Raw genomic sequence first — 13,366 nt, 5'->3', positions numbered from 1 at the left:
ACATCTTTGCAGTGTGGGAGGAAACCCACGCAGACACGGGGAGAACGTGCAAACTCCACACGCACAGTGACCCGAGCCGGGAATCGAACCCGGGTCCCTAGTGCCGTGAAGCAGCAGCGCTAACCACTGTGCCACTGTGCCGCCCGTGTTTTATTTTAAATAAAATAAACCCCTACACCAACGTTCTTCTGATAAAGCGCCAGAGACAAGACTGAGTCAAGACCCAGCATTGTGGAATGTACAGGAGAGAATTAAAGATTAAAAGCAAAGCAGGGTGCAAAGGAAGATCAGGTAGCATTAAGTTAAACCCAAAGACACTGTGATAAGTGTACGGTGGAGAGAGGACCTTTATAAGGACAGAAGGGGAAGTCTTCTCGTAGAGACAGAGGGCTCAGTTAAACTAAAGTGTTTTGCATCGGGCTCCACAGAGGAAACAGATAGGGTGTTAACAGACAGGATTAGAGAAAATGTACCAAAAATATTTCCTTAGCTCAGAAAGGATGTACTTTCTATCGAGGGAGATAGAGTGCTAACAAATAGGATTGTAACACAGAGACAATGTACCAAAGTTATTTTCCTTACCTAAGAAAGGATATATTTTCCATAGAGGAATGCAGCGAATGTTCACCAGACTGATTCCTGGGATGGCAGGGTTGTCGTAGGAGGAGAGATTGGGTCGACTGGGCCTGTATTCACTTGGAATTCAGAAGAATAAGAGGGCACAGTGGTTAGCACTGCTGCCTCATCGCTCCAGGGACCTGGGTTTGATTCCCACTTGAGTCACTGTCTGTGTGGAGTTTGCACATTCTCCCCGTGTCTGCGTGGGTTTCCTCCGGGTGCTCCAGTTTCCTCCCACGGTCCAAAGATGTGTAGGTTAGGTGGATTGGCCATGCTAAATTGTCCCTTAGTGTCCAAAGATGTGCAGGTTAGGTGGATTGGCCATGCTAAATTGTCCCTTAGTGTCCAAAGATGTGCAGGTTAGGTGGATTGGCCATGCTAAATTGTCCCTTAGTGTCCAAAGATGTGCAGGTTAGGTGGATTGGCCATGCTAAATTGCCCCTCAGTGTCCAAAGATGTGCAGGTTAGGGTGGATTGGCCATGCTAAATTACCCCTTAGTGTCGAAAGACGCGGAGGTTAGGTGGATTGGCCATGCTAAATTACCCCTTAGTGTCGAAAGACGCGTAGGTTAGGTGGATTGGCCATGCTAAATTACCCCTTAGTGTCGAAAGACGCGTAGGTTAGGTGGATTGGCCATGCTAAATTACCCCTTAGTGTCGAAAGACGCGTAGGTTAGGTGGATTGGCCATGCTAAATTACCCCTTAGTGTCGAAAGACGCGTAGGTTAGGTGGATTGGCCATGCTAAATTGCCCTTTAGTGTCCAAAGATGTGTAGGTTAGGTGGATTGGCCATGCTAAATTGCCCCTTAGTGTCCAAAGATGTGTAGGTTAGGTGGATTGGCCCTGGTAAATGTGTGGCATGGCGGGGAATAGGGTCTGAGTAAGAAACTCTATCAGAGAGTCGGTGTGGACTCGATGGGCCGAATATCCTCCTCCTGCACTGTAGGGATTGTATTCTATGTACTGAGTGGTTTGCCAGATCGTTTCCAGAGAGTCAACCACATTGCTGTGGCTCTGGAGTCACGTGTAGGCCAGACCAGGGTAAGGACGGCAGATTTCCTTCCCTAAAGGACACTAGTGAACCAGATGGGTTTTAAAACATTCCAGTAGTTTCATGGCCACCGTTGGAGACTAGTTTTATATTCCAGATTTCTATAAGTCACCTACCTTCAATACCCCACTGTCAGCTGTGGGATTGGAACCCATCTTCTCCAGTCGTTTATTCGGCCAGGTCTCTGGGTTACTCGGCCAGTAACGTAAGGACCAACGTTCTAGTTGGCATAGGGACAGGTGGCGGTGGGTGGGTGCTGTGGGGTGGCGTTTCCGAGTGGCGGCCCCCTGGTTATGGGTCCATTTCGGTGTTGACGAACAATCTCGATTTGGGTGTGGGGTGTAGTCGATCGTGTTGAGGACAGTCGGGGGGGGTGGGCGTGGACCGGGTCGAGTATGAATGCTGGTCGTGCCGCGGCAAAAAGGACAGTCAAATCTCGGTGTGAATGCAAGCGTTCCTCGGCCCGTTTCAGTGTTGCTGTTCGGTCTTGGCTTTCAACAGAGGCGAACCGTGTTGGCAAAGTTAACGCAGAAATAATTCAGTGACGGAGTAATTTAGCTGGGGAATGCGGGGCGTCGATTGCTGGAGCCAGCACGAGGGGGTTGAAGGATGGGTTGATATTGTGTGCCCCGGCCTACACTGCAGGGTGTAGTTGGATGAATGCCGGTCTTAACTGTGCGAATGATTACTGTTACTCAGTCTGATACTAAAGAAAAATATTTTCTCCCTCCCCCGCCCTGCCTCCCTCTCGCTCTCGCTCTGTCTCCCTCTCGCTCTCTCTCCCTCTCTCTCCCCCTCTCGCTCTCTCTCCCTCTCTGCCTCCCTCTCGCTCCCTCTCCCTCTCCCTCTCCCTCTCGCTCTCGCTCTCTCTCCCTCTCCCTCTTGCTCTCGCTCTCTCTCCCTCTCGCTCTCTCCCCCTCTCTCTCCCCCTCTCGCTCTCTCTCCCTCTCTGCCTCCCTCTCGCTCTCTCTCCCTCTCCCTCTCTGTCTCTCTCTCCCTCTCCCTCTCTGTCTCTCTCTCCCTCTCCCTCTCTGTCTCTCTCTCCCTCTCACTCTCGCTCCCTCTCTGCCTCCCTCTCGCTCTTTCTCCCTCTCGCTCTCTCTCCCTCCCTCTCTGCCTTCCTCTCGCTCCCTCTCCCTCTCTGCCTCCCTCTCGCTCTCACTCCCTCTCGCTCTCACTCCCTCTCGCTCACTCTCCCTCTCGCTCTCTCTCCCTCTCTGCCTCCCTCTCGCTCTCTCTCCCTCTCCCTCTCTGTCTCTCTCTCCCTCTCCCTCTCTGTCTCTCTCTCCCTCTCCCTCTCTGTCTCTCTCTCCCTCTCCCTCTCTGTCTCTCTCTCCCTCTCCCTCTCTGTCTCTCTCTCCCTCTCACTCTCTCTCCCTCTCTGCCTCCCTCTCGCTCTTTCTCCCTCTTGCTCTCTCTCCCTCCCTCTCTGCCTCCCTCTCGCTCTCACTCCCTCTCGCTCTCACTCCCTCTCGCTCACTCTCCCTCTCGCTCTCTCTCCCTCTCTCTTCTTCTCACTCTCTCAGCCATCGCCACCATGTGCTGCATGACCAGAATGTGGATAAGAGGACCTGCATCCCCATGAATCACCTGTGGCCCAACCAAGCTCCTTACACCGTGTGCAATAGCTCCCTCTCCGAATACGGGGTGCTGGGTAGGACATTTACTACTTTACTCTGGATACGCCTGTGCCAAGCTCGCTGAGTAGTTGGTGCTGGGGAGAATGCGTGTGTGTCTGTGGGGATAACATTCAGTGCACTGTGAATAAAACGCAGGCTGTGACTGATCGTGGGAGGGTCGGGCAGCTTGAATATGCTTCCTAGAATTGTTGGGTCAGTGACTGAGGCCACAACTCAATTCCTCCAAAAAGCCACGGCCTCTGAGGGCGTTGGTTCTTGCCCAGGGTTAAAGTTGAATTCAAGCACAGCTGTTCTGTTTCTTCCCCGCACCCCAGCCTTTGGTGTGAGCCGCCATCATCATCTTCACCACCAACAGTTGTAGAATTTTTTTCATTTATTCGTGGGGTGTGGCTGCCGCTGGCTGTCCCCAGCATTAATCTCCCTCACTGTCTCTGGAGAAGGTGGTGGGTGAGCCGCCTTATTGAACCCGCTGCAGTCCCTGCGGTGTAGGTACACCCACAGTGCTGTTAGGGAGGGAGTTCCAGGATTGTTATTGGACATCAGTCAGTCCGTGTGGTGTAGGTACACCCACAGTGCTGTTAGGGAGGGAGTTCCAGGATTGTTATTGGACATCGGTCAGTCCATGTGGTGGAGGTGCATCCACAGTGCTGTTAGGGAGGGAGTTCCAGGATTGTTATTGGACATCAGACAGTCCGTGTGATGTAGGTACACCCACAGTGCTGTTAGGGAGGGAGTTCCAGGATTGTTATTGGACATCAGTCAGTCCATGTGGTGTAGGTGCATCCACTGTGCTGTTAGGGAGGGAGTTTCAGGATTTTGACCCAGCGACAGTGAAGGAACAGTTGATATATTTCCAAGTCGGGATGGTGAGTGGCTCGGAGGGGAACTTGCAGGTGGTGGTGTTCCCCATGTGTCTGCTGCCCTTGTCCTTCTAGATGGTAGAGGTTGTGGGTTTGGAAGGTGCTGTCTAAGGATGAGTTGCTGCAGTGCATCTTGTAGATGGTCCACACTGCTGCTACTGAGCGTCGGTGATGGAGGGAGTGAGTGTTTGTGGATGGGGTGCCAATCAAGCGGGGCTGCTTTGTCCTGGATGGTGTCGAGCTTCTTGAGTGTTGTTGGAGCCACACCCATCCAGGCAAGTGGGGAGTATTCCATCACACTCCTGACTTGTGCCTTGTAGATGGTGGACAGGCTTTGGGGGGAGTCAGGAGGTGAGTTACTCTCCGCAGGATCCCCAGCCTCTGACCTGCTCTGGGAGCCACAGTATTTATACGGCTGGATCCAGTTTCCAGTCACAGCAAAGATAGTCAGAATAGATGAATAAAAGGGAGTTGGATAAATATTTGATGGGGAAAGATTTGTGAGGTTATGGAGCAAGTTCAGGAGAGAGAGTCTAACTGGAGAATTCTTTCAGAAAGTTGTCACTGGCCTGATGGGCCGAGTGGCCATTCTAGGATTCTATGTAATCGGTACCTCAGAACAAAAGGCCAAAATTAGGGTGTGGAATACGGATCACACTTAAAATTAGATTTCCGTGAAGTCCCCCCGTCCTAATGTGCAATGATTTGATATGTACACCACTGAGCTATGCGGACATAACAAAACTTGGGTTAAGGCAGGGGGTAAAACAAGCCTTGTATCCCTTCCACGAAAGGGAAGCATACACCACCCCCTGCCTCTCCACCCCCCCCCCCCCCAACATCTCCAAGTAGGCCAAAAGTGGGTCGAGCTAAAGTGTGATGCCATCTGTGGTCGAATAACCTGCTCATAGAATCTCTACAGTGCAGTAGGAGGCCACTTGGCCCATCAAGTCTGCACAATCCTACTCAGGCCCTATTCCCGTAACCCTACATATTTACCCTGCCTGTCCCTCTAACCTACACACCTCTGGACACTAAGGAGCAATTTAGCACGACCAATCCACCCAAGCCGCACATCTTTGGACTGTGTGGGAGGAAACCGGAGCACCCGGAGGAAACCCACGCAGACACGGGAAGAATGTGCTGACACAAGCCAGGAATTGAACCCGAGTCCCTGGCGCTGTGAGGTAGCAGTGCTAACCCACTGTGCCATCGTGCTGCCCCATAGAGGTTTACAGCATGGAAACAGGCCCTTCGGCCCAACTTGTCCATGCCACCCCTTTTTTTTAACTACTAAGCAAGTCGCAATTGCCCACATTTGGCCCATATCCCTCTATACCCATCTTACCCATGTAACTATCTAAATGCTTTTTAAAAGACAAAATTGTACCCACCTCTACTACTACCTCTGGCAGCTCGTTCCAGACACTCACCACCCTCTGTGTGGAAAAATTGCCTTTCTGGACACTTTTGTATCTCTCCCCTCTCACCATCAACCTATACCCTCTAGTTTTAGACTCCCCTACCTTTGGGAAAAGATGTTGACTATCTAGCTGATCTATGCCCCTCATTATTCTATAGACCTCCATAAGACCACCCCTCTCAATCGCGGCGAGCAGCCAGTTGAATAAGATACCAAAGAGGAAGCCACAGAGTTTGCAGCCGTCCTTTCTGTTGTTTAGTGCACTGCCTGATTCTGTCTTTGCAGGTTTCGAGCTGGGCTTTGCCATGGCGAGTCCCAATGCCTTGGTGCTGTGGGAGGCTCAGTTTGGCGATTTCCACAACACCGCCCAGTGCATCATTGATCAATTCATCAGCCCGGGACAGGCCAAGTGGGTGCGGCAGAATGGAATCGTCCTGCTGCTTCCTCACGGCATGGAAGGAATGGTAAGGCTGGATCCGTTGGGGGGGGATGTTTTGCGAGATTTGATTTATTATTATCACATGTATTGGGATACAGTGAAAAGTATTGTTTGATTTATTATTGTCACATGTATTGGGATACAGTGAAAAGTATTGTTTGATTTATTATTGTCACATGTATTGGGATACAGTGAAAAGTATTGTTTGATTTATTATTGTCACATGTATTGGGATACAGTGAAAAGTATTGTTTGATTTATTATTATCACATGTATTGGGATACAGTGAAAAGTATTGTTTGATTTATTATTGTCACATGTACTGGGATACAGTGAAAAGTATTGTTTGATTTATTATTGTCACATGTACTGGGATACAGTGAAAAGTATTGTTTGATTTATTATTGTCACATGTATTGGGATACAGTGAAAAGTATTGTTTGATTTATTATTGTCACATGTACTGGGATACAGTGAAAAGTATTGTTTGATTTATTATTGTCACATGTACTGGGATACAGTGAAAAGTATTGTTTGATTTATTATTGTCACATGTATTGGGATACAGTGAAAAGTATTGTTTGATTTATTATTGTCACATGTATTGGGATACAGTGAAAAGTATTGTTTGATTTATTATTGTCACATGTATTGGGATACAGTGAAAAGTATTGTTTGATTTATTATTGTCACATGTACTGGGATACAGTGAAAAGTATTGTTTGATTTATTATTGTCACATGTACTGGGATACAGTGAAAAGTATTGTTTCTTGCGTGCTATACAGAGAAAGCATACCGTTCATAGAGTACATGGAGAGAAGGAGAGGGTGCAGAATGTAGTGTTACAGTCATAGCTAGGGATGATTTGATCTGATTTATTATTGTCACATGTACTGGGATACAGTGAAAAGCATTATTTGATTTATTATTGTCACATGTACTGGAATACAGTGAAAAGTATTGTTTTTTGCGTGCTATACAGACGAGGCATACCCATCATAGAGTATATAAGGGAGAAGGAAAGGAGAGAGTGCAGAATATAGTGTTACAGTCATAGCTAGGGTGCAGAGAAAGATAAGCTTGGGGGTAGTGCCATGGCACAGTGGTTCGCACTGCTGCCTCACAGCGCCAGGGACCTGGGTTCGATTCCCGTCTTGGGTCACTGTCTGTGCGGAGTCTGCACGTTCTCCCCCGTGTCTGCGTGGGTTTCCTCCGGGTGCTCCGGTTTTCTCCCACACTCCAAAGATGTGCAGGTTAGGTGGCTTGGCCATGCTAAATTGTCCCTTAGTGTCAGGGAGACTAGCTCGTGTAAGTGCATTGTGGTCATTGCAGACTCGATGGGCTGAATGGCCTCCTCCTGCATTGTAGGAATTCTATGATGTGGTAGGTCTGACAGCAGCAGGGAAGAAGCTGTCCTTGTGTCGGTTGGTGCGTGACCTCAGATTTCTGTATGTTTTTTCCGATGGAAGAAGGTGGAAGAGAGAATGTCCGGGGTGCGTGGGGTCCTTAATTATGCTGGTTGCTTTTTCAAGGCGGGAAGTGTAGACGGAGTCAATGGATGGGAGGCTGGTTTGGGTGATAGACTGGGCTACGTTCATGACCCTTTGTAGTTCCTTGCGGTATTGGGCAGAGCAGGAGCCGTACCAAGCTGTGATACAACCAGAAAGAATGCTTTCTATGGTGCAATTGGTGAGAGTCGTAGCTGACAGGCCAAATTTCCTTAGCCTTCTGCGAAAGTAGAGGTGTTGGTGGGGCTTTCTTAACTGTAGCGTCTGCATGGAGGGACCAAGGCTGGTTGTTGATGATCTGGACACACACAAACTTGAAGCTCTCGACTATTTCTACTTCGTCCCCATTGATGTAGACGGGGGCATGTTCTCCACTGCGCTTCCTGAAGTCGATGACAATCTCCCTCATTCACATTGAGGGAGAGATTATTGTTGCCACACCTAGGAGAGGGGTGCGATCTGGCTGAGCCTGTCTCTAGCCAGTTCCTGCAATGATGTGGTGTCTGTAATGAGTTCAGTGTTGCTCGTTGCGAGATGGTAGAAGCTCCAAGTGACAGAAAGGGCGTCACGAAACCCAGAAGTGGCCGTGATAATTAAAGTCCCAATTCACTATTCGGCCTTGGTTTAGCGCGCTGGCAGTATTTCGGAAAATAGCAGGGGGTCTCTCTCCGGTGCCCTTGGCCCATCCCTCACGGTGGCACAGTGCTGCCTCACAGCGCCAGGGACCCGGGTTCGATTCCCGGCTTGGGTCACTGTCTGTGCGGAGTCTGCACCTTCTCCCCCGTGTCTGCGTGGGTTTCCTCCGGGTGCTCCGGTTTCCTCCCGCAGTCCGAAAGACGTGCTGGTTAGGTGCTAAATTCTCCCTCCGTGTAACCCGAACAGGAGTGTGGCGACTAGGGGATTTTCTCAGTAACTTCATTGCAGTGTTAATATAAGCCTTACTTGTGACACTAATGTATGAACTGTAAGGATTGATGATGTTGTTGTGATGGTTACAGGGGCCGGAACATTCGTCCGCCAGACCCGAGCGCTTCCTCCAGATGTGCAACGATGACCCTGACGTTGTTCCGGTGAGTGCTGCGGAATCGGAGCCCCCCCGGGGAGCGCGGGCGCGTTGCTGAGGGATTGCACTAACCTGCGCCCCTGTCTCTTTTCTCCTCCCCGCCCACCCTCCAGAAACTGACGGAAGACTTTGCGGTTCAGCAGCTGTACGACGCGAACTGGATCGTCGTCAATTGCTCCACGCCCGCCAATTATTTTCATGTGTTGAGACGACAGATACTACTGCCGTTTAGGAAACCGGTCAGTACAGTCTCGGCTCGTCCGCGTGTCTCTGTTCCTCCTTATCCTCGGTGCTGGGAAGGATAGAAGTCTCACAACACCAGGTTAAAGTCCAACAGGTTTATTTGGAATCGCGAGCTTTCGGAGCGCCGCTCCTTCATCAGGTGAGCGGAGAGGTAGGTTTCACAAACACGGCATATATATATAGGCCACGACACAATTACAGAATAATGGTTGGAATGCGAGTCTTTACAGATAATCAAGTCTTTCCAGGTACAGACAGTGCGAGTGGAGAGAGGGATAATCACAGGTTCAAGAGGTGTGAACTGTCTCCAGCCGGGACAGTTAGTAGGATTTTCCAGGCCAAATGGTGGGGGTTACACGGAGTGTGACATGAACCCAAGATCCTGGTTGGGGCCGTCCTCATGCGTGTGGAACTTGGCTATCAGTTTCAACAGCAAAATCCTACTAACTGTCCCGGCTGGAGACAGTTCACACCTCTTTAACCTGTGATTATCCCTCTCTCCACTCGCACTGTCTGTACCTGGAAAGACTTGATTACCTGTAAAGACTCGCATTCCAACCATTATCCTGCAATTGTGTCGTGGCCTATATATGCTGTGTTTGTGAAACCCACCTCCCCACTCACCTGATGAAGGAGCAGCGCTCCGAAAGCTCGTGATTCCAAATAAACCTGTTGGACTTTAACCGGGTGTTGTGAGACTTCTTACTGTGCCCACCCCAGTCCAACACCGGAATCTCCACATCATGGGAAGAATAGAGGCATAGACTACTTTCTAAATGAGCAAATTCAGAAATCAGCAGCGCAAAGGGACTTGGACGTCCTAGATGGAGGAACTGAGGACGTTTATTATTGTCACATGTATTAACGTACAGTGAAAAGTATTGTTTCTTGCGTGCTTTACAGACAAAGCATACCGTTCATTGAGAAGGAAAGGAGAGAGTGCAGAATGTAGTGTTACAGTCATAGCTAGGGTGTAGAGAAAGATCAACTTAGTGCGAGGTAGGTCCATTCAAAAGTCGGATGGCAGCAGGGAAGAAGCTGTTCTTGAGTCGGTTGGTACGTGACCTCAGACTTTTGTATCTTTTTCCCGACGGAAGAAGGTGGAAGAGAGAATGTTCGGGGTGCGTGGGGTCCCTAATTATGCTGACTGCTTTTCCCGAGGCAGCGGGAAGTGTAGACAGAGTCAATGGATGGGAGGCTGGTTTGCGTGATGGATTGGGCTACATTCACGACCTTTTGTAGTTTCTTGTGGCCTTAATTAGAGCAGGAGCCAGACCAAGCTGTGATACAACCAGTGGCTAAGTTTGCAGATGAAATAAAGACGGAGGGACAGGTAGTATTGAAGAGGAGGGAGGCTGCAGAAAGACTTGGACAGGTTAGGAGAATGGACAAAGAAATGGCAGATGGAATACAACATGGGCAAGTCTGAGGTTCTGCGCTTTGGTAGGGACGTAGACTATTTCCTAAATGGGGAGAGGATTCAGAAATCGGAAGCGCAAAGGGACTTGGGAGTCCTGGTTCAGGATTCCCTTAAGGTTAACCTGCAGGTTGAGTTGGTCGTTAGGAAGGCCAATGCAATGTTAGCATTCATTCCGAGAGAACCAGAACGCAAAAACAGGGATATACTGCTGAGGCTTTATAAGGCTCCGGTCAGACCATATTGGGAATGTTGGGAGCAATTTTGGGTCTGTGTGTCACACGTCTGCGTGTGTGCGCGCACACGTGTGTGTGTGTGCGCGCACGCCTGTGTGTGTGTGTGTGTGTGTGTGCGCGCGTGTGTTCAGAAGGGAAACCACTTCTAAACTTATCCTACTTTCCATTTGCTTTCGTTGCTTGTCTTTATCTGACTCCCGCACCCTTGAGATGACGAAGCAAGCGCACAGGACAAAGAGGGCCTGGGCTTTGCCCGAACGAAGCTGGGCTGATTGAACAGCCGGAGCAGAGATCCAGGAAAGGGGGTTTGTGGCCAGGGCCCTGAACTGTAGGAGAGCGAGAGAATCGGGAGTTTGGTGGGACAACAGATACATTTCTGTCCAACGTTCCTCCTGACTTGCTTGGTACTAATAGGCTTTGGTGCAGCCGGTGGGGGGAACGGCTCCCAGGAGCTGACCTTTCTGACCGCCCCTCTCCAGGCCCCCTCAAACTGCACCAAGTAGCAAGTACAGATCAGCAGCACAAGCTTCACTCCTTGTCCTGTTTTGAGGGCCTGGTTGTTTTCTGGAAGTGGCCCTTCGTAGGATCCATTTGTTCCTCAGAATAGACCGCGGGGACAGCACTTGGTACGATTTTAAAAATGATTTTCTTTATTGAAACAGAAAATGGAAAAGAGAGAGAGAGAGAGGGCCCAGAAAACTGGCCCGAAGGAAGGATGTTCTTGCTCTGGAGGGAGTGCAGCGAAGGTTTACCAGGCTGATTCCAGGGATGGCGGGACTGATGTATGAGGAGAGATTGACTAGGTTAGGATTGTTTTTGTTGGAGTTCAGACGAATGAGGAGGAATCTCATAAACACTTATAAAATTCTAACAGGACTAGACAGGGTAGATGCAGGGGGGATGTTCCCGATGGTCGGGGGGAGTCCAGAACCAGGGGTCACAGTCTGAGGATTCAGGGTAGACCATTTAGGACAGAGGTGAGGAGACATTTCTTCACCCAAAGAGTGGTGAGCCGGTGGAATTCATTACCACAGGAAGTAGTTGATGCCAAAACATTGAATGTATTCAAGAGGCGGCTGGATATAGCACTTGGGGCGAACGGGATCAAAGGTTATGGGGAGAAAGCAGGATTAGGCTATTGAGTTGGACGATCAGTTATGATCATGATGAATGGTGGAGCAGGCTCGAAGGGCCGAATGGCCTCCTCCTGCTTCTAACTTCTACGTTTCTATGATTACAGACTTGAACTTGTACAGGATTCGATACAATAGATAGCTGTATAGAGCATTATTTTCGGTTATCCTGTGTTATGAAGTTACCAGGCATACACAGTCTCCAACTTTCAAAAACAGTTTGCAGCTGTGACTATGAAAGCTTGTTAATGACAAAAAAAACATTTCTGTTAACGTTGCACTTTCAGATGTAGCCAATTTCTAAGCTCAACCCAGAATTCCAAGCTGAGTTCTAAATTGCGGTTAAGTTAGCTTTGAAGCATAGCATAATTACATAGGCAGAAATACCTTAGAATATGAAGCCTTTTAACTGAAGCAAACCCACACCCTTGTTTGAATAGCCCTGTGATAATGCAACGGTGTAGATATCTAGAATCATTAAAATCGTGGGACGGTGGCACAGTGGTTAGCACTGCTGCCTCACCACGCCAGGGGCCCGGGTTCGATTCCCAGCTCGGGTCACTGTCTGTGCGGAGTCTGCACGTCCTCCCGTGTCTGTGTGGGTTTCCTCCCACAGTCCAAAGATGTGCGGGGTTAGGTGGATTGGCCATGCTAAATTGCCCCTTGGTGTCAGGAGGACTAGCTAGGGGTTGCGGGGATGAGGGCCTGGGTGGGATTGTGGTCGGTGCAGACTCGATGGGCCAAAGGGCCTCCTTGTGCACTGTAGGGATTCCATGAAAAGTATCTCCCTCCTTGAAAGGTTCCGTGCTGCCTGGTGTCTCGGCCTGGTCAAGTTCCTAACTGTTCATTGCTGCTATTCGTGGGGAGCTAATCGATTCACTTTCTGTGCTTTCAATTCCAGCTGATCATCTTCACCCCCAAATCATTGCTGCGGCATCCTGAGGCCAAGTCCAGCTTCGACGTGATGCTGCCAGGTGAGTTGGCGTGGCGCCGCCGGGAATCCCTCACTGTCTCCCGTGCCGCCCTCGGAGTGAAAGCCTTCCACCCCCTTCCCCCCCTCTCCCTCCCCCCCTCCCCCTCCCCCCACCCCTGTCGGCAGCAACGATCCCTTCAGTCCCCATTTTGTTTGAACAAGCAACCGTTACCAGTTGACCGCCACGATCCTTCCTCCCACACTGTTGCCAGTAGCGTGAACCGGAGATGATCTTGATCCAGAAGGAGCTTTTCCAGTGTAGACAATAAAAATATAGCAAAACTTTGTCCAACTTACAAATCAAACAAAAGGTTTAATAAAGAAACTTCATTACTCCAAACTTGAGGCCTCACCCTGGGCCAAATCCAAATTCCAAATCCAAACTGCCACCTTTTAGTTTAGCTTAGTTATTCGCGTCACAAGTAGGCTTACGTTAACGCCGCAATGAAGTTGCTGTGAAAATCCCCTCGTCGCCACACTCCGGTTCAAGTGCACTGAGGGAGAATTTAGCACCTAACCAGCACGTCTTTTGTATTGTGGGAGGAAACCGGAGCACCCGGAGGAAACCCACGCAGACACGGGGGAGAAGGTGCAGACTCCACACAGACAGTGACCCAAGCCGGGAATCGAACCCTGGCGCTGTGAGGCAGCAGTGCTAACCCACTGTGCCGCCCAGTTGTAGACAATTTGGCACAGTAATCACAGTTTAAAACAGTCCCTTCACAAGACACACAAAATTCATTACTCAAAGGCAATGTG

The 13,366-nt window shown here is 49.7% G+C and overlaps 1 protein-coding gene across 2 annotated transcripts in view; it reads left to right on the top strand.

Moving 5' to 3' along the window:
• Positions 1-13,366, top strand: part of LOC144510034 (2-oxoglutarate dehydrogenase complex component E1) — a 122,580-nt gene that overhangs the window by 105,327 nt on the left and 3,887 nt on the right. For both annotated transcript variants that reach the window (XM_078239238.1, XM_078239239.1), the window contains exons 17-21: positions 3,197-3,324; positions 5,879-6,057; positions 8,541-8,612; positions 8,719-8,844; positions 12,536-12,608. In XM_078239238.1, the coding sequence (XP_078095364.1) occupies positions 3,197-3,324; positions 5,879-6,057; positions 8,541-8,612; positions 8,719-8,844; positions 12,536-12,608 (578 nt within the window). The remainder of the gene's footprint in view (positions 1-3,196; positions 3,325-5,878; positions 6,058-8,540; positions 8,613-8,718; positions 8,845-12,535; positions 12,609-13,366) is intronic.

The sequence above is a fragment of the Mustelus asterias genome, chromosome 22, assembly GCF_964213995.1.
Source record: "Mustelus asterias chromosome 22, sMusAst1.hap1.1, whole genome shotgun sequence".
Taxonomy (NCBI): domain Eukaryota; kingdom Metazoa; phylum Chordata; class Chondrichthyes; order Carcharhiniformes; family Triakidae; genus Mustelus; species Mustelus asterias.
The sequence above is the reverse complement of the archived record's forward strand: the minus strand, read 5'-3'. Positions and strand labels throughout refer to the sequence as shown.